This window comes from Platichthys flesus, chromosome 11 (assembly GCF_949316205.1).
Source record: "Platichthys flesus chromosome 11, fPlaFle2.1, whole genome shotgun sequence".
In the NCBI taxonomy this organism is placed as follows: Eukaryota; Metazoa; Chordata; class Actinopteri; order Pleuronectiformes; family Pleuronectidae; genus Platichthys; species Platichthys flesus.
Window position 1 is genome coordinate 19,285,259 of NC_084955.1, and position 23,157 is coordinate 19,308,415.

Below are 23,157 nucleotides of genomic sequence, written 5' to 3' on the forward strand. Positions count from 1 at the left end.
CTATTACACCGGGGTTATCTGGTGAAGTAACACAGTAAATCTGCAGCCCTATTGTTTTGCAGAAATTGGCCAGAAAGGCAAATTCTGAGGTTATCACAGCAGGATTGTGCCAAATTGAAAAAATGCCAAATAAAACAAATGTATCATTGGTTTTCTAAGATGGGCAGGATTTTAAAAGAATACAACTTTAACCATTCCTTTTAACTAATACAGATTTTGCAGTTCTTATCATTAGGATTTGAATGTTTTTCTAATCCTTTGAGGCTAGAGGCCAATTCAATCATCAAATTTCAGCTTAATTATTCTGCCATCAGGTGCTTTGATCATTTTCTAGCAAATACAGTTTGTCAATTCAATGATTCAAAGCAAGATGCAATAAAAAAGGAATAACCCTAATGATTCACAGTAATTCGTAACAGTGTAACATATATTACTTTTTTTAAATTTTCAGTGGTTAGGTAATTTTCAATTAATCTGAAAGACAAAATGCTAAACTCGTAATGATTAATGCTTTGTCATGTGAGAATCCACTGATTTTCCTTGTCATGCATTAGAGACACTAATGGCGGTGGGATGGAGATAGATAGATTGATGGGTAGATACATACATACATAGAAATATACAATGGATCTCATAATATGGTAATTTGCTCTTGTAAATTTTTACTATTTTTTAATGTTTTCTAGACCAAACCATTGATAAATATAATAGAATAAAATAAATGCCAGATGAATAAGGAAAATATTGAAGATGGGCCTTTATTTCATTACATGAATATTGATGTAGAAACTGTCTTGTATCTTTCAACCATGTCCTCCAGGCTGAAGTGAAGGTGGACAGTAAGTTCTGGTTTGATGAGCTGTTGTGTTTGAGGGCAGGAGGTCAGCAAACCCAGGTCCTGTGCAATTCCCCCTGACCTATATAACCGTGACAGCTTGTGATGTATTGTGTGTTGTTACTGACCCAGTTTCTCAAAGGTCCCAGTTTCTGTCCAGTTACATATATTCTGAAGATCGGGTCAAAAGAGCAAAACTGTCCTGTTCCTCCCTCCAGGATCCAGTGAAGACGGTGGAAGAGACGATGGCCTGTAAAGGACCCGAGGTGCCGAGGAACAGCGAGCAGAAGATCATCACCACAGCCGCTGACCTGACGTCCATATTGCCCCCGCCTCCGATACCCCCCCGCCTGGCCGCACGCTCCCCCCCACTCCCTCCCCGGCTCCCCTCGTTCACCGAGTATTTCAGCATGCAGGGCGGAGGAGGGTTCGGAACCAAGGCGTGAGATGGAGAGAAGGTCAGGAGAGAGTGGGGAAGAGGGCAGGCATGGAGGGAGCGGACAGAATGACAATACAAAGGAAAAGTGGAAATCAAGGTTTCACTGTAATGATGACAGAAGGGATCGTCCCAGAAAAAGTTTGGAGATTGGAAGGATGGAGGGATGGAGAAGCGAGATCCTGGGAGCCGTGAATCCCTAAACGGTACCTTCTCACCTGTGAATGGGAATCCGCTGCTGGAGGAGTAAAGGCTGTGAGAAAGAGGAGTGCTGCGCTTGTTAAAGAATAAAGAAGCAATAAATATTTGATGCAGACCAGTAAAAGGCACACGGGGAGAAAGATGACAAAGTGGATGTAGCCAGGGCAATAGAATGATAGCTGTGCAAGGAACAAAATTCTCGAAATACTTTTATTTAAAGATTCATGAGGCGGAGATGGTGTGTGCCTGGAAGGGTTTGTAAATAGCTAAAAACCGGAGAGAGCTACCACTATATAGAGTTTATTCAAAAAAAAAATAAAGAAAGAAAATAGGAAATTTGTTTTCATGGGTTTTTTCCACATCATTAAATTCCAGTCGGTGCTGTGACCATTGAAAACTCTCATTCCACTCAAATGATCATGTAAAAAAAACGAGCCTTTTGTTTAAGTTTGGCATATTTTGATAAAGCATAGATTTATCAAAATTACTCTAAACGGAGTTTGTCGGGTTCATTTATATTCTAATATGCCTTCAATATTGCAGCTGGTTATTCTGGTTTGATATGCTGATGTGTAAATGTAAAACGTCACGTTTACTGTGGGCACTTCTAGGTACTCGTAAAAACAAGCATGTTTGTATTGTATTTCCTGTCCAGAAAGCTGATATATGTATTCCCCCCCCCCCCCCCGTGATCATACAATATTTGCTTATTGTGTGTATTGAAATCTAAACTTTTGTAAATACATACAATAGGCTTTAGTATATTTTTGACAGGTGAAACTCTGTTGTTATTCCGGACGAAACCTTCACGTGCTGTCGAAAGAGAAACGGATTATTAAGATGCTGCTTTGGTTTTTCGTAGGTAGCGCAGAACATGCCTGATCAAAAGTGTCATCTCTGCGTATGTAGACGTTGGTGAATGTACTGATGCAACACGGCACAAGGACGGGGATGATTTTCAAGTTACTGGAAGAATAGAGTTCACCTTTGTCCAACTGTCTCCTCGGCTCACAAATGCGACACCAAGTCCCAGATTAAAGAGCAGAAGGCTTCTTCTTTTTTTAAAAAATACAAGTAACTTGATCCTCACCCCTGTCTCGTACCTGAAACATGAATATATATATATATAAATATATAACTATTTGTCAGCTTTTCGGCCTTGAATGTTCAAACCGTGCGAAAAGCTGAGCAAATAATTCTAGTTTTATATCTCCTGACATAGAACGATGACATAAAAAAAAAGCCTTGTAGATGAACTGTGAAAGCAGCAACACAACTGTACATTTTTGTCTGTCCTGCATGGAGCACTTTAATGTTCCTGGTCTTAGTCTGTATATTATTCGTGATGATGTCACCTTAATACGACTGCTTTGAAACCTGTATCCACACCACATCGTGTAGAATTCCACGTGCATACGCCTGTACATACAGTCTGAAAAAACGTCTAGACCTTTTAGAGAACGCATCGTTAAATCAACCCGATTCAACGTTGAACTTCGGAGCTGAGTTTACAACCAGCTTCTGGGAAAAATCTGCGATTGGGGGGGGGTTGTGTTATCTTATCTGATTCCTCAAATCAGCGGGACTCTGCTGCCCGGTCCGCAGATGTATCAGTGGCAGTCTTGCTGTGATGGAGTACTGTAGGATGTTAGGACCGTGGTGTGTAACTTGTGAGAGTGCAGTCGAGAGGTGTAACTTCTTACTTGAATTAGAGAACTAGTCGTTATTTCTGATCGTGTCTGGTTTATATTTGGCACGTCCGCCATTTTGTCTGCTATTGCCTGATGCTACGGTTGCCATGACTCGACTGGACAACTCGACTCACTGTTGGGTTTCCTGAAACCACATCACTGCTTCGATGTTACACATATTGACGTTAAATGACAGGACTGACACGCACATGCACACAGACACACACAGGGGTGAGCCGTTGAAGAAAAGAGATTATGTATGCATGACAGAAAACAGCACAGCTTATTGGCTACTCAGAGCGATCTGGTTAAGAGCACATCACTGAACCACTGTTCAGATGCATTTTAATGGTGTCAAATGACGATTCTAAATACGCTGTACATAAACACCTTTTGCCAAAATAATAAAAAAAATATATGGTTTTATTAGAAAGCTTGGTTGCATTTATGTGTGTGTGTGTGTTGTTTGGCTCCTGCGTTAATAACAGAGGCTGTTTTTTGTTCCAGTTACGACAAGGGCATGTGTCCAAAAGGGTAAATTTAATATCTGTAAATCATATTTAGAATCTGTTTTCATTACAAGAGTCCATTAGAGTAAAACACCACAGGGACCGACTCCAGGCTGGTCACAGTCTGATGTAGGCTACAGCCTAATTATTTCTCAGTCACTGCCAGTTTCCCGCTCTGTGACTGCGGAAGTGCACGGTCGCAACAAACTGTTCTTGTTTGTCCCTGTTTTTTTCCAGGAAGGGTCTAAATCTGCTAATGGCTTTCAGCCGAGTCCGGCATCAATCTAATCAAACTTGCTTCACTGTTGGGTAAAAAATAAAAAGTGATATTTTCAATTCAGTTATTTTCTCCACAAAGTCCTTTCCCCTCAAATTTGATGCAATATGACAGTCCAATACAATATTTACTGTAAATACACCCTCAGTTCATCTATTGCACTTCAGTTTAAATGAGACCTGACTTGTGGGTTCGTATTAAAATGTATTATATTGTTCTGTGCTCTGTTATTTGTTCACCATGACAAAACAAATAATGAAAAACAATGTGCAATATGCTGCAGCCTGATGGATGAGCCTCTCTGCTGACACTGACTCGTCATAAAGGATTTCCACCGTCTTCACTAGATTAAATGTCAAGACCTTTTAGGACCTTTTCAACAACACAAGGAACCAAATCTAACACATTTTTTCACAGTTATAAGGACAAAGAAAGACAAAGCCAGAAGGGACGACAAGCCGAGCTGTCAATTATATAATATATAAAATTCATTAGGTATTAATCAGATACATGCATGTTTCTCAAATCTATATAACAATAAATCATAGTGATATAATGAATCTATGAACATGTCCTGGACAGGACATGGAAAATTTACAAATGAATTACCTGGTGACAAATGAATGGATTTAAAGTCTGTCTCTCAAAGAGTCCTGCAGTGAGACAGTATTTGTTAAAGGTAATAAGGATAGTAAGTAACATGTGATATATATTTATGTACGTGCTGCAGCGGAGCAGCTGTTGATGTTATAAGCTGCGCCACCGATGGGTCTGAGCTCTGTGAGAAAGACCTGGGTGACATGGTGATGCAGTGGTTATCAGTTCCACCTCAAAGCAAGAAGGTTTGGATTCGAATCTATGTGGACTTTGTGTTCTCCCCATGTTTGTGTGGGATGTGTCAGACTTCCTCCCACAGTCCAGAGACATGTAGATCTGAATTGCTCTTTTTAACCGTGGCGACCTGTCCAGCAGGGGCGGACTGGCCATCGGGAATACCGGGGACATCCCCGGTGGGCCGATGGCCGAAAATATAAATCCAACGGCCCATCACTATGATGTATCGGCCCACGCCCATCATCGCATCAGCCCTACAATGGTTGAAACAGCGGCACAAGCGTAATTTTCTCCAAGAGCTATACCTATCTATTCGCACTGACTGCTTTTATACTGCTACTCGCAATCGGTCTTCACACTCATGGTGACTATTTTTCGATTTTTTTTTTAGTGTCTTTTAATATGTGTTTTACAGACTTCGGAAGTCCAAAGTAAGAAAAGATCTCCACCTTATTAATAAACACCTCTAAATTGGTTCTTACACAGCCGAAGTGTAGAGAATTTGGATTTGCATACATACACGCAACGCGGCACCCAGTTATACGCATGCGCACCGCCGTGTATTGAGTGGGCCGGTCTGACAGAAACTCCCGGGCCACTTTTTTCCCCCAGTCCGCCCCTGCTGTCCAGGATGTAGTCCGCCTCTTGTCTAAGGTCAGCAGGGATTGGCCCCAGCTCCCCTCGGTGGTTGTGTCCTTATTTCTTTTTCATACGTTGCACAAACCAAATCATAAACAAGGGTCTAGAAAAAATCTTTCACGAGCTTTAGATTGATTCCTATAAACTTCACAAGTAGTTCTTTTGGGGGGTGGAAATTGTTTTTCAACATGGCCAGTGAAAGTTGAATGAACACATTCACTCAAAATAGCTGATTGACGAGCTGTGTTGTGAACAAGCAGCTTCCTCCACAGGAAACTGAGACGTGCCACAGAAGTAAAAGCATGTGTAATGAGTTACAACAGATTTTGAAGTAGCAACACTCTTCCTATGACCAGTCAAAATTATGCTATTTCCTACATGTTTAAATCATTTATTTGGTCTTGAAAATTTGGAGAATTTCATCCACTGTTGATGTTTAGAATACATAAAAACATATCAAAGGTCCTTCAATATGCCAATATTGTTGAAAACTGCCACTAATCAGCTAAATGAGAACAAGAGCAGCTTTGTTCGTGAGCCGAACCTCACTCAGTCAATAGTTTATTGCTCAAAGACAAAGTAAAATCCTCTTACTCTTGATAGGAAGTTTATTTTATAATACATCATCAATCAGAAATGTTCCTGCACAGAAATGTCCTTTGCTTCAGTTGCAGGTGTAACTTTTGATCTGTTCTTTCACTGAATGAAATGCATCAGTCTCTTTAGGCCACAGACTGCTGTGAGTTATGATTCTGCAGCCAACTCCTGTGCCCTCTCCTCTCTGTAGCCTTTGAGCAGCTGGTTGATGAGCGTCAGTTCATTCTCCTTATTCGCCGGGTAGAGAGGAGGGAAGGGGTTGCCCTTGAACTCCAAGACGGCCATCTTGGCTCTGTCCATGTTCTGTCTGTTGGGGATTTGAGCCATCCGTGTGTAACCTTTCGACTGAGTCTCAAACCGTGGGGCCAGGACCTTGAAGAGCTTTGGGACCAGATCTTTCTCCTGAAAAGAAAGGAAACACGCTCAGAATAAACCACTGTTTCACATTCAGACAGACGAAGGTTTGTAAACTTCACAGAGTCGAGAAGCTGCAGACACGTACCGTCAGCCAAAAACTGGCCATTTTCATTGCCTTGTCATCAGTGTCTCCCTTTTTGGCATAGTCCACCAGCTGGAGAAAAACGAAACAGGAAAACACAGTCAGGATCCTCGTATGTAGAAGAAAGAGGAATTAGAATCTGAATATGCCGGAGAGTGTTGGTACAAAAATGATCTTCTTGAGATTAAAAACAAGTAGACAATGATAGTCTCTCTGATTCAAGGGATCATCCTCTCTTTACTACGAAAGCACAGAGTGAGAGAACACACTCAAAAGTGCTCTGATGAGCAAGAAATAAAAAAGACAGACAAAGTTTTGTTGAATCCCAGGGGAGTGAAATAATGTTATTGCCCTTGATTATCACGTATGGCTGTGATTCCCTTATCTGTGGGACATACAGATCAACTCAATACTAAAAACTCTATCAGACAGAAATGTAGGTGCACATTCTCTCACTAAGGATGGGACATTGGACAAAGAACCCATTCAATGTTGGCACAGATCTGGACATATCTTTAACATATAAAGAATATTTAAAGGATAGATATCTGAGATTGTGCAATTTGGTGAAGCTTTCTTGTATTTAAGGGGACTCTTAGGCCTCAGTGGAGGATAACACTCGACTGGCGGCCATTCTAGCTTGCAATTTCGACAAATTAGACTTTTGATTAATTTCTCTGAAAGAGAGGACATTATATTTTGAGCTTTTGCTTGATGAAATAGTGGTTGTTCAATAAAATCCCCAAAAAACATAAATTCTTCTGAAAATATCGACTTTAACCCGTTTTGTAGATAGCAGCTAAATAGTGTATCGTTATATCCATATATATTAAACTAAATGAGACTATAAAATATATACTTTATAATTACCTGAAGACAAGAGTGGGTATTGAATATCTTAGCCTTTAATTCAGTTATAACATAATACTAATAATAATAATATAGAATCTTCTTCTAGTGGATGACACTGAGCCTTCACAACAAAAACATTTAAAAACGAAATGTTTGTTGTTTGTTTCTTCCCTGTTGTTTTTTTTATTTGACCTGCTCAGGCGTGTTAGCATTAGCATTAGCTTCTCCGGACAGTTCGGTACCTTCTCGGCGTAGAAGCGGACCTCGTCGGCTCGGGCCCGCGTGGTTTCGATCCTCTCATGTCGGACCAGTCCCGTCAAGATGTTCCGCAGCATGTTGATTCGGGACTCCGGCCCCAGGCCAATCCTCCGGGCCATCCGGCCGTGGGAGATCAGTGTCTGCAGCGTGAGGCGCATCTTGTCCGGGGAGAGTCTCCTGCGGGAGTCCGAGAAACAGACACGGAGGAGCCGACAACATGCAGCGGAGACCGGCTTCTAAAGGAGGCGAGTGACCTTCTCAATCACACCTTCATATGCAGCCTCTGGAGGGGACTCGATAGTTTAACAACAGATTCTTCCGGTCAGATGTGTCAAAGCAGTGTCTGGTCTGACATTGGAGGTGCGTCGGTATAACTGTCCGACTTGGTACTGGAACTTGGACACAACAGTTCCGCTTAACTCACTGCAGAGGAGACGAAAACCAAAAGCGAGAATAAAAAATAAATCAATATTTAATTGTTAATATTAGTAGTGAAAATAAGTAATCAATGATAATAGGGTCTGTTTTACTTTTTTGGACGTTATTTGGTTATTAATACAAAACATGTTGTTTACCATTAGAGCTGATAAACATGAAGCCATTTTTATTAATTGTTAATCATGTTTATTCTAAAGCTATTTGTTCATATTGTGTTCTGTTTTATTTTTTGTTTATGTGAAATAACTTTTTTTATGGATTCATCTGTTTATATACATTAAAGAACCAGTCACCATTAACTTCAGTGATATTCTAATTGGCTGCAACTCTGTTACCCTGCAACTCTAAAAAGGTGAGTAGATCATGACTTCATAATTATTATAAAACCGATCACAGAGCAGTGCAAAATTACGAAACAAACTTTAAATACTGGTGGTTATTTTCATGTCGGAGAGGGTTTCATGGACTCAGGGTTTTTGCAGTAGCAGGGATGAGTTTGGCCCAGACTCAGTAGGCAGCGATGGTCCTCTGCAGCCAGTCTTTGAGAACACAGGTCTGATGCAGTAGAGAGAGGAAATAAATGTGTTGGAACTACATGTCACATCAGGCTTTGAGGATATTTGAAATGATAGAAATATAACTGATATCTGGAGGAAACTCTTTTTCTTTTTAACCCTGGCATATACACCGGCGTGGTTCTTCTCTGCACATCCAAAGCCCCAGGACACAACCCCCTGCAGCTCCCCATTACACATAAAAGGACCGCTAGAGTCACCCTGAGAGAAGGAGGGGCAGTCAAGCAGATGGACATTTACTCAAATGTACAGCAGATATTCTTGTCCATTTTACAAAAAGAGACATGCACACTTGGCAGGAGTCCTTGTCTCCCTCCAGGGATCCAGCACAGAACATGGCCTCAGTGAGCATCCCAGGGTAGGAGTTATCACAGTCCTCATCGGACAGGATGGGGATGTCCAGGCACTGCAGCCTGTTACTGTCAACAGCTGCAGGGATTTAACACAGGGATACAAAAAGTTGGATCAAATGCATGAATGCATAACAGCAGCTTGTTGAGAATATGCTTAATACTCACAGGAGCTCATGGTGACACCCCATCCAGAGACTGTGCACATGGTGCCAGCGGGGGCACAGCTGGTGGGCAGAGACACAAGCAGCACATACTGGTTGATGGTGGGTGGCTTGCTAAGCTTGATCAGCATGATGTCATTGTCAATAAGCCACGAGTTGTAGTCAGGATGAGGAATCACATGCGTAGCGGGGATGATCTGCTCATTGCCATCCATGAGCCAGCGGTTGTGATCACCGAGGCAGTGTCCATTTTGCTGGAAGAGAAGCAGAAGCTGTGGATGAGGGAACAAAAGGCTTTGATTGTGTGAGAAGTGTCGTCTGTGATGTTTGCAGAGCACCCACGGTTTGAAGCAGTGAGCGGCAGACACCACCCAGTTCTCGTTGACCAGGGAGCCTCCATAGAGGTGGGGCCGGAGTTCAGAGACACCTGATGGGGCTGGGAATGAGGCGTGCACTCAAGCCCTCCAACAATATTTGTCATCGTCAGTGGCAACTGAAAAAACAGACGCATACGTTTATTGTCTTGACCTTTAATGAAATCCGTAGAAGATATCAAATAAATAGTTTCTTCTTTGCCTCTGTGGTATCATTTAAAGCAACGTTTCTAGGGTCATGTAACAGATTTGTTGTCTCTTTGGCAGAACCTATCCCATAGAAAGTATATTCTGACTTTATCTCTAAACATTGAGTGGTCCAGACTGACACACAGCTCCTACCAGCAGCACAAACACCAGAGCTCTCATGTTTGACAAATGGTGGATAAAATGCCAAAGTTTGCTCCATTTTTGCTTTTTATAGAGTTTTTTATCTAAAGCCACCGATTCAGCCCGACCCCTGGTGCTGCCGACCAATCAAAGCCCTCAAAAAGTGCTAATGGGGGGAAAAATATTTAATCTTCTTGTATCAATTAAAGAAATCTACAAAAAGTATTTTCTCTTTTTGAAGGATTCAGCTCAGTTCTGTGATAAAAATAAAGTTTAAAACTGTGTATGTTGTTGTAGTTTGACTCTTTGCTGTGTTTGAGTTCGGTTCTATATGTTTTTGTACAGGCTGTAATCATCAAGGCATCATGACCTCGACTCTGTCCTGCAATTAAATGTCAGATGGACACTTTCTCACAGACGGTCTCACTGGCTCTATTATAGTGAACAGACATTTATAGACCTATATAAACGGTTCTTTAGTTTATTATATATTGTGTATGTTCTTGTTTATCAATTAATCTTTGCAATTTCTCTGTTGTGGTGTTGTTTGCTCCATATCAATTGGCTTCACTTGATTTGAGTCTCTCTAGTTAATGGGTTGTTTTCAAATTTCATTATGTTTGACAATGTTTCAGGTCATTTTGATGAAAATCGATAGAAAGAATCATTTAAACCAAACTATAGTGTTATAAGCAATTGTGTCACATAAGGTTTGTCTAGATGGAAGAACCTTGAGTTTTATCATCAACTTATTTATTAAGTGTTTCTTTCTAAACTGTTGTATGAATCAAACTGTCTAAGAGAGTTGTGTCATGACAAAGTTTTTGACTTGAACATTTTATTTGTCAACATACAGTAGTTGTGGTGGATCCAAGATAAACCTTCTTTTTACTGTAATTCCGAGAAGTCGTAAACAGTTTAAAAACATATTTTTTTAAAGATGTCGAAAGAAATGAATAGGAACATTATTTGAAAGTGGATGTTTAGGACTCAGATGCTCAAAGGCTGCACATTGTTCACAAATATACATCAATGATGGAGTTAGAACGATGGAAGAAAGGCAGCGCAGTACGATGACAGGATCAGATTTAATAGCTGCTCATGGTGCTCGTCAGCCAGTCGTTGAAGAGGCAGACCTGTGAATGAGGAAGAATCAGAGTTAGATCAGTTCATCAGTGTCTCACTGTAGATTAAATATTTCTCTCTTTGGATAATTACCTTGGCGTAGACACCAGGATTACCCCTCTCAGCACATCCGTAGCCCCAGGACACAACACCCTGCAGCTCACCGTTGCACACGACGGGGCCACCGGAGTCACCCTGGGAGAGAGAAAATTAAAATGAGTTTTAAAACGATTTCAATGAACAATGCAACTGACATGCAGTGGTGTAGGAAAAACATGTCTGCAGGTTTCCTTCTTGTTACACACCTGGCAAGAGTCCCTTCCTCCCTCCAGGTATCCAGCGCAGAACATGGCATCGGTGATCATGCCAGGGTAGGAGTTATCACAGTCCCTGAAAGACAGGATGGGGAGATCCAGGCACTGCAGCCTGTTACTGTCGGCTGCAGGAGGGGAAACAAAGTATTAGAGAAAAGGTTTTCCAGAGTTATCCCATACAAATCTGGACCTCAGAGCAGTTACTCTGCAGATGCAACTCACTGGAGCTCATGGTGTCTCCCCATCCAGAGACGGTGCACATGGTGCCAGCGGGGGCACAGCTGGTGGGCAGAGCCACAGCCTTCACGTTCTTGTTGAGGGTGGCGGGCTTGCTCAGCTTGATGAGCATGATGTCGTTGTTGATGTTGTAGGAGCTGTAGTTGGGGTGACGGATGACACGGGCGGAGCTGATGAACTGCTCGGTTCCCTCATTGACCCTGAGGTTGTGCTCGCCCATACGCACCTCAACGCGGCTACACAAGAGAGAGAGGAGGGTTTTACATGTGAATTTCATGATGCTGTGTAAACACAATGATTCGCAAGCAAAAAATTGTCCTCATAACATCAAGAAGAGACGTACGACTTGTAGCAGTGAGCAGCAGACACAACCCAGTTCTCGTTGACCAGGGAGCCTCCACAGAAGTGGTAGCCAGAGTTCAGAGACACCTGATGGGCCTGGGAATGAGGCGTGCACTCATACCCTCCGACGATCTTGTCGTCCTCCAAGGCAACTGAAAACACCAGAGAGACCAAAAGGTCAGAAACCAAGAGAATATTTCTCTTTAGAATATATAAAACTTTACATGGAAGCAGAAAGACACAACTCACAAGCAGCTCCGATGAGCAGAACGAAGACAAGAGACCTCATGGTTGCTGTATGATCCTGTTGATGAGAGAACTTCACCTGGAACCTGGTTTAAATAGAAAGGAAGCTCTGCCCTTTTCCTGCTGGACACACCTCTACCATTACTCTCCACCAATCAGGGACCTGGACTGATTAATCTGCTTGTTGGAAAAGCAAATATTGTGTAAATTGTGGGATGGTCTGTTCTGTCACACTCTGTACATTAGATTGTATCATCTACAAAACCTTTTCAGAGTCGTCCATGAAAGGAAAATATGTGTTTTATAGTTGAAACAATTCTCTAAGTAATGAGAAGTTGTTCAATTCCGTGACTCTTCTTGAACTTCATACTCCAGGTGATGTTGCTTCAGAGCAATCTGTACATCTATGTTTAGCACCATATGTATTCAGTGACCTTTATCCTCGGCATGTGAAGCCATGGCTGCAGCTCTGCAGATGGTCCGGTTCACAACCACAGCTGCTGAATATGGATTTTACAGGAGGACCAAGCCACGTGTTGTTCAAAACTGCTGACTCCAGAGACAAAAAACACCAATGGATGAAACTAAACACATGAACTACGCCAATAATGATTTTTATAGGACTTCTCAGTTTCGATAACCAGCAAGTCCTAAATGTCCTGATGCTTTTGAGACTCATTTCTGTCATGTAATATAATTATCATAGACATTAACAACATGAGACTGATTACACTTGTTACTAGAAAGAACCTATCCCATAGAAAGTATATTCTGACACTACCTCTAAACGTTGAGTGGTCCAGACTGACACACAGCTCCTACGAGCAGCACAGACACCAGAGCTCTCATGTTTGACTAATGGTGGATAACATGCCAAAGATAGCTACATACTTGTTTTTTATTGGGTGCTTTAGCTAAAGCCATCGAATTAAGCCCCACCCCTGGTGATGCTGACCAATCAAAACCTTTTAATAGGGCTCATCATGAAAACAAATCGTTCACTCTTATCTTACCAATAATTTTTTTTTACTGAAGAATATTTTACAGAGTCTCTTTTTGAAGGATTCTGCTCAGTTCTGTAATAAAAATACAGTTTAAAACTGTATGTTGTTGTAGTTTGATTCGTTGCTGGGTTTGAGTTCAGTTCTATATGTTTTTGTACAGGCTGTAATCATCAAGGCATCATGACCTTGACTCTGTCTTGCAATGAAATTCAATGTCAGCTGGACACTTTCACTGGCTATATGTTCAGATATTTACAAAATGTGAGATCGATTTCTGAAAATGTTTCCTCTCCCAGCATTATTTATACAACATTGCTTTAATTATATATTGTGGATGTTCTTGTTGATCTATTAATATTTGTAACAGTTCTGTTGTGGTGTTGTTTGCTCCATATCAATTGGTTTCACTTGATTTGAGTCTCTCTAGTTAATGGGTTGTTTGCAAACTTCATTATGTTTGACGATGTTTCAAGTTATTTTGATGAAAATCAATAGAAAGCATAATTTAAATCACACTATAGTGTTATAAGCATTTTTGTCACATACTGTTTATTTAGAAGGAAAAACCTTCAGTCTTAATATCAACTTATTTAATAAGTGTTTCATTCTAAACTGTTGTGTGAATCCAACTGTCTTAGAGAGTTCTGTCATGGAGAAGTTTGTGACTTGAACATTTTATTTGTCAACATACATTAGTTGTGGTGGATCCAAGATAAACCTTGTTTTTACTGAATTTCCATGAAGGCGTGAACAGTTAAAGATCTTGTTGAAAAATCCCAGCACATTTTAAAATAGTGTGCACCGTGATGTGGAAAGAAATCAAAAGGAACATTATTTGAAAGTTGATGTTCAGGACTTTATTGATTCAAATACGGCACATTGTTCAAAAATAAACATCAATGTTGGAGTTAGAACGATGGAAGAAAGGCAGCGGAGTACGATCACAGGATCAGATTTAATAGCTGCTCATGGTGCTCGTCAGCCAGTCGTTGAAGAGGCAGACCTGTGAATGAGGAAGAATCAGAGTTAGATCAATTCATCAGTGTCTCACTGTGGACTAAATATCTCTCTGTGGATAGTTACCTTGGCGTAGACACCAGGATTACCCCTCTCAGCACATCCGTAGCCCCAGGACACAACACCCTGCAGCTCACCGTTGCACACGACGGGGCCACCGGAGTCACCCTGGGAGAAAGAAAATTTAAATAGTTTTAAAATAATTTCAATGAACAATGCAACTGACATGCAGTGGTGTAGGAAAAACATGTCTGCAGGTTTCCTTCTTGTTACACACCTGGCAAGAGTCCTTTCCTCCCTCCAGGTATCCAGCGCAGAACATGGCATCGGTGATCATGCCAGGGTAGGAGTTATCACAGTCCCTGAAAGACAGGATGGGGAGATCCAGGCACTGCAGCCTGTTACTGTCGGCTGCAGGAGGGGAAACAAAGTATTAGAGAAAAGGTTTTCCAGAGTTATCCCATACAAATCTGGACCTCAGAGCAGTTACTCTGTAGATGTTACTCACTGGAGCTCATGGTGTCTCCCCATCCAGAGACGGTGCACATGGTGCCAGCGGGGGCACAGCTGGTGGGCAGAGCCACAGCCTTCACGTTCTTGTTGAGGGTGGCGGGCTTGCTCAGCTTGATGAGCATGATGTCGTTGTTGATGTTGTAGGAGCTGTAGTTGGGGTGACGGATGACACGGGCGGAGCTGATGAACTGCTCGGTTCCCTCATTGACCCTGAGGTTGTGCTCGCCCATACGCACCTCGACACGGCTGCACAAGTGAGAGAGAGGAGGGTTTTACATGTGAATTTCATGATGCTGTGTAAACACAATGATTTGCATGTAAAAACGTTGTCTTCATAACAACAAGAAGAGACGTACGACTTGTAGCAGTGAGCAGCAGACACAACCCAGTTCTCGTTGACCAGGGAGCCTCCACAGAAGTGGTAGCCAGAGTTCAGAGACACCTGATGGGCCTGGGAATGAGGCGTGCACTCATACCCTCCGACGATCTTGTCGTCCTCCAAGGCAACTGAAAACACCAGAGAGACCAAAAGGTCAGAAACCAAGAGAATATTTCTCTTTAGAATATTTAAAACTTTACATGGAAGCAGAAAGACACAACTCACAAGCAGCTCCGATGAGCAGAACGAAGACAAGAGACATGATGGTTGCTGTATGATCCTGTTGATGAGAGAACTTCACCTGGAACCTGGTTTAAATAGAAAGAAAGCTCTGCCCTTTACCTGTTGGACACACCTCCAACCATTACTCTCCGCCAATCAGGGTCCTTGACTGAAATTTCTGCGTGTTGGAAAAGCAAATATTGTGTAAATTGTGGGATGGTCTGTTCTGTCACACTCTGTACATTAGATTGTATCATCTACAAAACCTTTTCACAGTCGTCCATGAAAGGAAAATATGTGTTTTATAGTTGAAACAATTCTCTAAGTAATGAAAGTTGTTAAATTCCGTGACTCTTCCTGAACTTCATACTCCAGGTGATGTTGCCGCAGAGCAATCTGTACATCTATGTTTAACACAGTATGTTTTCAGTGACCTTTAACCTCACCATGTGAAGACATGGCTGCAGCTCTGCAGATGGTCCGGTTCACAACCACAGCTCCTGATTATGGATTTTACAGGAGGACCAAGCCACGTGTCGTTCAAAACCGCTGACTCCAGAGACAAAAAACACCAATGGATGAAACTAAACACATGAACTACGCCAATAATGATTTTTATAGGACTCCTCAGTTTCAATAACCAGCAAGTCCTAAATGTCCTGATGCTTTTGAGACTCATTTCTGTCATGTAATATAAGTATCATAGACATTAACAACATGAGACTGATTACACTTGTTACTAGAAAGAACCTATCCCATAGAAAGTATATTCTGACACTACCTCTAAACGTTGAGTGGTCCAGACTGACACACTGCTCCTACGAGCAGCACATACACCAGAGCTCTCATGTTTGACTAATGGTGGATAACATGCCAAAGATAGCTACATACTTGTTTTTTATTGGGTGCTTTGGCTAAAGCCATCGAATTAAGCCCCACCCCTGGTGATGCTGACCAATCAAAACCTTTTAATAGGGCTCATCATGAAAACAAATCGTTCACTCTTATCTTACCAATAATTTTTTTTTACTGAAGAATATTTTACAGAGTCTCTTTTTGAAGGATTCTGCTCAGTTCCGTAATAAAAATACAGTTTAAAACTGTATGTTGTTGTAGTTTGATTCGTTGCTGGGTTTGAGTTCAGTTCTATATGTTTTTGTACAGGCTGTAATCACCAAGGCATCATGACCTTGACTCTGTCTTGCAATGAAATTCAATGTCAGCTGGACACTTTCACTGGCTATATGTTCAGATATTTACAAAATGTGAGAACGATTTCTGAAAGTGTTTCCTCTCCCAGCATTATTTATACAACATTGCTTTAATTATATATTGTGGATGTTCTTGTTGATCTATTAATTTTTGTAACAGTTCTGTTGTGGTGTTGTTTGCTCCATATCAATTGGTTTCACTTGATTTGAGTCTCTCTAGTTAATGGGTTGTTTGCAAACTTCATTATGTTTGACGATGTTTCAAGTTATTTTGATGAAAATCAATAGAAAGCATAATTTAAACCACACTATAGTGTTATAAGCATTTTTGTCACATACTGTTTATTTAGAAGGAAAAACCTTCAGTCTTAATATAAACTTATTTAATAAGTGTTTCATTCTAAACTGTTGTGTGAATCCAACTGTCTTAGAGAGTTCTGTCATGGAGAAGTTTGTGACTTGAACATTTTATTTGTCAACATACATTAGTTGTGGTGGATCCAAGATAAACCTTGTTTTTACTGAATTTCCATGAAGGCGTGAACAGTTAAAGATCTTGTTGAAAAATCCCAGCACATTTTAAAATAGTGTGCACCGTGATGTGGAAAGAAATCAAAAGGAACATTATTTGAAAGTTGATGTTCAGGACTTTATTGATTCAAATACGGCACATTGTTCAAAAATAAACATCAATGTTGGAGTTAGAACGATGGAAGAAAGACAGTGGAGTACGATCACAGGATCAGATTTAATAGCTGCTCATGGTGCTCGTCAGCCAGTCGTTGAAGAGGCAGACCTGTGAATGAGGAAGAATCAGAGTTAGATCAGTTCATCAGTGTCTCACTGTGGACTAAATATCTCTCTGTGGATAGTTACCTTGGCGTAGACACCAGGATTACCCCTCTCAGCACATCCGTAGCCCCAGGACACAACACCCTGCAGCTCACCGTTGCACACGACGGGGCCACCGGAGTCACCCTGGGAGAAAGAAAATTTAAATAGTTTTAAAATAATTTCAATGAACAATGCAACTGACATGCAGTGGTGTAGGAAAAACATGTCTGCAGGTTTCCTTCTTGTTACACACCTGGCAAGAGTCCTTTCCTCCCTCCAGGTATCCAGCGCAGAACATGGCATCGGTGATCATGCCAGGGTAGGAGTTATCACAGTCCCTGAAAGACAGGATGGGGAGATCCAGGCACTGCAGCCTGTTACTGTCGGCTGCAGGAGGGGAAACAAAGTATTAGAGAAAAGGTTTTCCAGAGTTATCCCATACAAATCTGGACCTCAGAGCAGTTACTCTGCAGATGTTACTCACTGGAGCTCATGGTGTCTCCCCATCCAGAGACGGTGCACATGGTGCCAGCGGGGGCACAGCTGGTGGGCAGAGCCACAGCCTTCACGTTCTTGTTGAGGGTGGCGGGCTTGCTCAGCTTGATGAGCATGATGTCGTTGTTGATGTTGTAGGAGCTGTAGTTGGGGTGACGGATGACACGGGCGGAGCTGATGAACTGCTCGGTTCCCTCATTGACCCTGAGGTTGTGCTCGCCCATACGCACCTCGACACGGCTGCACAAGTGAGAGAGAGGAGGGTTTTACATGTGAATTTCATGATGCTGTGTAAACACAATGATTTGCATGTAAAAATGTTGTCCTCATAACAACAAGAAGAGACGTACGACTTGTAGCAGTGAGCAGCAGACACAACCCAGTTCTCGTTGACCAGGGAGCCTCCACAGAAGTGGTAGCCAGAGTTCAGAGACACCTGATGGGCCTGGGAATGAGGCGTGCACTCATACCCTCCGACGATCTTGTCATCCTCCAAGGCAACTGAAAACACCAGAGAGACCAAAAGGTCAGAAACCAAGAGAATATTTCTCTTTAGAATATATAAAACTTTACATGGAAGCAGAAAGACACAACTCACAAGCAGCTCCGATGAGCAGAATGAAGACAAGAGACATCATGGTTGCTGTATGATCCTGTTGATGAGAGAACTTCACCTGGAACCTGGTTTAAATAGAAAGGAAGTTCTGCCCTTTACCTGCTGGACACACCTCCAACCATTTCTCTCCGCCAATCAGGGTCCTTGACTGAAATTTCTGCGTGTTGGAAAAGCAAATATTGTGTAAAGTGTGGGATGGTCTGTTCTGTCACACTCTGTACATTAGATTGTATCATCTACAAAACCTTTTCAGAGTCGTCCATGAAAGGAAAATATGTGTTTTATAGTTGAAACAATTCTCTAAGTAATGAAAGTTGTTAAATTCCGTGACTCTTCCTGAACTTCATACTCCAGGTGATGTTGCTGCAGAGCAATCTGTACATCTATGTTTAACACAGTATGTATTCAGTGACCTTTAACCTCGGTATGTGAAGACATGGCTGCAGCTCTGCAGATGGTCCGGTTCACAACCACAGCTGCTGATTATGGATTTTACAGGAGGACCAAGCCACGTGTTGTTCAAAACTGCTGACTCCAGAGACAAAAAACACCAATGAAAGAAACTAAACACATGAACTACGCCAATAATGATTTGTTATAGGACTTCTCAGTATTGATAACCAGCAAGTCCTAAATGTCCTGATGCTTTTGAGACTCATTTCTGTCTTGTGATATAAATATCATAGACATTAACAACATAAGACTGATTAGACTTGTTACTAGGCAGAACCTATCCCATAGAAAGTTTATTCTAACATTCCCTCTAAGAAGCTGTAGTTGTTCTCGTCACTACACTGCCGGTGCAAACAGCCCACGTATTTAACATGGGCGAGGAAAGGAGGCTGGCCGCTTTTTGCAGCTCTTCTATATCAGGTGCGTACCCGGAGTTAGAGGATGATGGTGTGAGGTTAATGTATTGTTTTACATTGAATGTGTCAAGTCATGATAAATCAGTCTCTGTGTCGCCTGTACCAGGAGCCGCCCTTGTCACTGGTTATCTTGGCTCGCTGTCTGGCCAGTAACCAGCCGTCCGGACCGCTCTGTGAATAAGGAGGAGGACATTTATACATACACTTTTAGCATCTTTTCCCACAATACCCAGGTGCACTACGTCACACACTACAAACTTTCCTTAAAGGGGTAGGCCATACCTGCAACACAACAGCTCTCTGTCTCATATACAGATTGCAAGAGAAAGCAGAGACTCAGCAACTACACCCTAGATCCGATGCTCCTTATTATTATCTGAGGGATTTTTACACTCTGTCTGATAAAGATTCCGACAGTAAAGGCAAGGGGTAGTGATGGATACGGTTTTCTTTAACAAGTTAAGTCTTTCATTCTCACTTTTCACCTTAAAACTATGAAATGAACTGAACTATGAACTAGTTCAGAATTTAAATGGTGAACTATGAACGTGAACTATTCATGTTTACTTGTATGAACTGAACTTTGAACTAGTTCATGAGAGGTGTGAACTTGCACAACAGTGCCAGGCATAATGACCTCTACTCTGTCCTGCAATGAAAGTCAATGTCAGTTTGACACTTTCACAGGCATTGGTATTGTGAATGAAACCACATACATGTAGGTCTATATGTTCAGATATTTATATAATATGAAAATGATTTCTGACAATTTTTACTTTCCCAGCATTATTAATGCAACAGTGCTTTTATTATTTATTTTGTATGTTCTTGTTAATCTATTATTCTTTGTAACATTTCTGTTGTGGAGTTATTTGCTCTGTATCAATTGGCTTCACTTGATTTGAGTCTCTCTAGTTAATGGGTTGTTTGCAAACTTCGTTATGTTTGACAATGTTTCAGGTCATTTTGATGAAAATCAATAGAAAGCATAATTTAAACCACAATATAGTGTTATAAGCTTTTAGATCATATACTGTTTATCTAGAAGGAAAATTCTTCAGTCTTATTATTAACTTATTTATTTAGTGTTTCATTCCAAACTGTTGTAGGAATAAAGATTTCTAACATACTTATGTCATAACAAAGTTTGTGACTTGAACATTTTATTTGTCAACATAAAGTAGTTGTGTTGAATCCAAGATAAACCTTCTTTTTACTGAATTTCCTTGAAGCCGTGAACAGTTTAAGGTCTTGTTGAAAAATCCCAGTATATTTAAAAATATTGTGCACCATGATGTTGAAAGAAAAGAAGAGGAACATTATTTGAAAGTCGATGTTTAAAACTTTATTGATTCAGATGCTCCAATGCGGCACATTGTTCACAAATATACATCAATGTTGGAGTTAGAACGATGGAAGAAAGGCAGCGGAGTACGATCACAGGATCAGATTTAATAGCTGCTCATGGTGCTCGTCAGCCAGTCGTTGAAGAGGCAGACCTGTGAATGAGGAAGAATCAGAGTTACATCAGTTCATCAGTGTCTCACTGTGGATTAAATCTTTCTCTCTTTGGAAAGTTACCTTGGCGTAGACACCAGGATTACCCCTCTCAGCACATCCGTAGCCCCAGGACACAACACCCTGCAGCTCACCGTTGCACACGACGGGGCCACCGGAGTCACCCTGGGAGAGAGAATTAAAAAACAGTTTTAATCAATTTCAATGAACAATGCAACTGACATGCAGTGGTGTAGGAAAAACATGTCTGCAGGTTTCCTTCTTGTTACACACCTGGCAAGAGTCCTTTCCTCCCTCCAGGTATCCAGCGCAGAACATGGCATCGGTGATCATGCCAGGGTAGGAGTTATCACAGTCCCTGAAAGACAGGATGGGGAGATCCAGGCACTGCAGCCTGTTACTGTCGGCTGCAGGAGGGGAAACAAAGTATTAGAGAAAAGGTTTTCCAGAGTTATCCCATACAAATCTGGACCTCAGAGCAGTTACTCTGCAGATGTTACTCACTGGAGCTCATGGTGTCTCCCCATCCAGAGACGGTGCACATGGTGCCAGCGGGGGCACAGCTGGTGGGCAGAGCCACAGCCTTCACGTTCTTGTTGAGGGTGGCGGGCTTGCTCAGCTTGATGAGCATGATGTCGTTGTTGATGTTGTAGGAGCTGTAGTTGGGGTGACGGATGACACGGGCGGACCTGATGAACTGCTCGGTTCCCTCATTGACCCTGAGGTTGTGCTCGCCCATACGCACCTCCACACGGCTGCACAGTTGAGAGAGGAGGGTTTTACATGTGAATTTCATGATGCTGTGTAAACACAATGATTAGCATTTAAAAACATTGTCTTCATGACATCAAGAAGAGACGTACGACTTGTAGCAGTGAGCAGCAGACACAACCCAGTTCTCGTTGACCAGGGAGCCTCCACAGAAGTGGTAGCCAGAGTTCAGAGACACCTGATGGGCCTGGGAATGAGGCGTGCACTCATACCCTCCGACGATCTTGTCGTCCTCCAAGGCAACTGAAAACACCAGAGAGACCAAAAGGTCAGAAACCAAGAGAATATTTAAAACTTTACATGGAAGCAGAAAGACAAAACTCACAAGCAGCTCCGATGAGCAGAACGAAGACAAGAGACATCATGGTTGCTGTATGATCCTGTTGATGAGAGAACTTCACCTGGAACCTGGTTTAAATAGAAAGGAAGCTCTGCCCTTTACCTGCTGGACACACCTCTAACATTACTCTCCACCAATCAGGGACCTGGACTGAAGTTTCTGCATATTGGAAAAGCAAATATTGTGTAAATTGTGGGATGGTCTGTTCTGTCACACTCTGTTCATTAGATTGTATCATCTACAAAACCTTTTCAGAGTCGTCCATGAAAGGAAAACATGTGTTTTATAGTTGAAACAATTCTCTAAGTAATGAGAAGTTGTTCAATTCTGTGACTCTTCCTGAACTTCATACTCCAGGTGATGTTGCCGCAGAGCAATCTGTACATCTATGTTTAGCACAGTATGTTTTCAGTGACCTTTAACCTCACCATGTGAAGACATGGCTGCAGCTCTGCAGATGGTCCGGTTCACAACCACAGCTGCTGAATATGGATTTTACAGGAGGACCAAGCCACGTGTTGTTCAAAACTTCTGTCTCCAGAGACAAAAATCACCAATGCATGAAATTACACCTGTAGTATGCTGGAAATAATTTGTTACTGGACTTCTCAGTTTTGATAACCAGCAAGTCTGAATGTCCTGATGCTTTTGAGACTCATTTTTGTCATGTAATATAGATATCAAGACAAAAACAACAGATTTTTTTATTTTATTTATTTTCCTTTATTTAACCAGGTCGGTCCCGTTGAGATACAATGACCTCTTTTCCAAGGGAAGCCTGGCCACATAGCAGCATACAAAACATGTCAACAGTCACAAGACACACAAAAATCACATAACACAGATCAAATAAGATAAGTTCCCTGTTCCCTTAAGATAAGGCAGCAGATCTAAAGCTCCGGATTCCCACCAAAACAAGAACAAGTGCGGTATGAAGCCGCTCCAATTTCTCTCACACGAGTCTTCAAAGTTTCAAGGTTCATGAGCTCCTTTAACTTTAGAGTTTTTTGCAGTGCATTCCAAGCAGCAGGTGCAGCGAACTTAAAACAGTGCTTACCAAATTCAGAGTGTACTTTGGGCATAATTAACAAATAAAGATCACACTTGTTACTAAGCAGAACCTATCCCATAGAAAGTATATTCTAACCTACTCTTCTCAGTTTCCACAAGCCCCACCCCTCAGCGGCATGGATCTGGTACTCCAGGCTAAGTCGTTGCCTAAGGGCAATGTTTCATATCTCTATA

At 41.7% G+C, this 23,157-nt stretch overlaps 6 protein-coding genes and 1 pseudogene across 6 annotated transcripts in view; 1 reads left to right on the forward strand and 6 right to left on the reverse strand.

Annotated features, from left to right (window-relative positions):
- tmem145 (transmembrane protein 145) overlaps nt 1-4,126 on the forward strand; it is a 36,132-nt gene extending 32,006 nt beyond the window's left edge. Inside the window, exon 15 of the mRNA XM_062399962.1 lies at nt 1,054-4,126. Within this exon, the coding sequence (XP_062255946.1) occupies nt 1,054-1,281 (228 nt within the window). The 3' untranslated portion in view covers nt 1,282-4,126. The remainder of the gene's footprint in view (nt 1-1,053) is intronic.
- Nucleotides 4,127-5,948: 1,822 nt separating this feature from the next.
- mrpl17 (mitochondrial ribosomal protein L17) lies at nt 5,949-8,009 on the reverse strand. The gene is made up of 3 exons (XM_062399532.1): nt 7,613-8,009; nt 6,522-6,590; nt 5,949-6,421 (listed from the first exon to the last, which is right to left on the reverse strand). Exons 1-3 carry the CDS (start codon nt 7,784-7,786, stop codon nt 6,167-6,169), a joined length of 498 nt encoding a protein of 165 aa, XP_062255516.1. The 5' UTR covers nt 7,787-8,009; the 3' UTR covers nt 5,949-6,166.
- A 564-nt stretch (nt 8,010-8,573) lies between these two features.
- On the reverse strand, nt 8,574-9,898 carry LOC133965125 (trypsin-1-like; annotated as a pseudogene).
- Nucleotides 9,899-10,864: 966 nt separating this feature from the next.
- LOC133964690 (trypsin-1-like) lies at nt 10,865-12,188 on the reverse strand. The gene is made up of 6 exons (XM_062398915.1): nt 12,127-12,188; nt 11,879-12,029; nt 11,521-11,771; nt 11,290-11,423; nt 11,078-11,179; nt 10,865-10,995 (listed from the first exon to the last, which is right to left on the reverse strand). The coding sequence occupies exons 1-6, from the start codon at nt 12,164-12,166 to the stop codon at nt 10,948-10,950; spliced, it is 726 nt and encodes a 241-aa protein (XP_062254899.1). The 5' UTR covers nt 12,167-12,188; the 3' UTR covers nt 10,865-10,947.
- Nucleotides 12,189-13,971: 1,783 nt separating this feature from the next.
- On the reverse strand, nt 13,972-15,319 carry LOC133964689 (trypsin-1-like). Its single transcript, XM_062398914.1, has 6 exons — nt 15,262-15,319; nt 15,014-15,164; nt 14,653-14,903; nt 14,422-14,555; nt 14,211-14,312; nt 13,972-14,130 (listed from the first exon to the last, which is right to left on the reverse strand). The coding sequence occupies exons 1-6, from the start codon at nt 15,296-15,298 to the stop codon at nt 14,083-14,085; spliced, it is 723 nt and encodes a 240-aa protein (XP_062254898.1). The 5' UTR covers nt 15,299-15,319; the 3' UTR covers nt 13,972-14,082.
- Nucleotides 15,320-17,106: 1,787 nt separating this feature from the next.
- LOC133964986 (trypsin-1-like) lies at nt 17,107-18,467 on the reverse strand. Its single transcript, XM_062399342.1, has 6 exons — nt 18,397-18,467; nt 18,149-18,299; nt 17,788-18,038; nt 17,557-17,690; nt 17,346-17,447; nt 17,107-17,265 (listed from the first exon to the last, which is right to left on the reverse strand). Exons 1-6 carry the CDS (start codon nt 18,434-18,436, stop codon nt 17,218-17,220), a joined length of 726 nt encoding a protein of 241 aa, XP_062255326.1. The 5' UTR covers nt 18,437-18,467; the 3' UTR covers nt 17,107-17,217.
- A 2,167-nt stretch (nt 18,468-20,634) lies between these two features.
- On the reverse strand, nt 20,635-22,001 carry LOC133964984 (trypsin-1-like). The gene is made up of 6 exons (XM_062399340.1): nt 21,898-22,001; nt 21,665-21,815; nt 21,306-21,556; nt 21,075-21,208; nt 20,865-20,966; nt 20,635-20,782 (listed from the first exon to the last, which is right to left on the reverse strand). Exons 1-6 carry the CDS (start codon nt 21,935-21,937, stop codon nt 20,735-20,737), a joined length of 726 nt encoding a protein of 241 aa, XP_062255324.1. The 5' UTR covers nt 21,938-22,001; the 3' UTR covers nt 20,635-20,734.
- Nucleotides 22,002-23,157: the final 1,156 nt, after the last annotated feature.

Bases quoted from the DNA above. Each gene is read 5' to 3' on its own strand.
- mrpl17 (XM_062399532.1), bottom strand. From the start codon at position 7,786: ATGCGCCTCACGCTGCAGACACTGATCTCCCACGGCCGGATGGCCCGG. The intron at 6,591-7,612 runs GTACCGAACTGT...GTTTTTCTCCAG, and splicing joins TCCGCTTCTACGCCGAGAAG to CTGGTGGACTATGCCAAAAA. The intron at 6,422-6,521 runs GTACGTGTCTGC...CTTTCTTTTCAG, and splicing joins TGGCCAGTTTTTGGCTGACG to GAGAAAGATCTGGTCCCAAA.
- LOC133964690 (XM_062398915.1), bottom strand. From the start codon at position 12,166: ATGAGGTCTCTTGTCTTCGTTCTGCTCATCGGAGCTGCTT. The intron at 12,030-12,126 runs GTGAGTTGTGTC...TGGTGTTTTCAG, and splicing joins TCTGCTCATCGGAGCTGCTT to TTGCCTTGGAGGACGACAAG. The intron at 10,996-11,077 runs GTAATTATCCAA...CCTCATTCACAG, and splicing joins ATCCTGGTGTCTACGCCAAG to GTCTGCCTCTTCAACGACTG.
- LOC133964689 (XM_062398914.1), bottom strand. From the start codon at position 15,298: ATGTCTCTTGTCTTCGTTCTGCTCATCGGAGCTGCTT. The intron at 15,165-15,261 runs GTGAGTTGTGTC...TGGTGTTTTCAG, and splicing joins TCTGCTCATCGGAGCTGCTT to TTGCCTTGGAGGACGACAAG. The intron at 14,556-14,652 runs GTGAGTAACATC...CCCCTCCTGCAG, and splicing joins GGGAGACACCATGAGCTCCA to CCGACAGTAACAGGCTGCAG.
- LOC133964986 (XM_062399342.1), bottom strand. From the start codon at position 18,436: ATGATGTCTCTTGTCTTCATTCTGCTCATCGGAGCTGCTT. The intron at 18,300-18,396 runs GTGAGTTGTGTC...TGGTGTTTTCAG, and splicing joins TCTGCTCATCGGAGCTGCTT to TTGCCTTGGAGGATGACAAG. The intron at 17,448-17,556 runs GTGTGTAACAAG...TCTTTCTCCCAG, and splicing joins GAGGAAAGGACTCTTGCCAG to GGTGACTCCGGTGGCCCCGT.
- LOC133964984 (XM_062399340.1), bottom strand. From the start codon at position 21,937: ATGATGTCTCTTGTCTTCGTTCTGCTCATCGGAGCTGCTT. The intron at 21,816-21,897 runs GTGAGTTTTGTC...TGGTGTTTTCAG, and splicing joins TCTGCTCATCGGAGCTGCTT to TTGCCTTGGAGGACGACAAG. The intron at 20,783-20,864 runs GTAACTTTCCAA...CCTCATTCACAG, and splicing joins ATCCTGGTGTCTACGCCAAG to GTCTGCCTCTTCAACGACTG.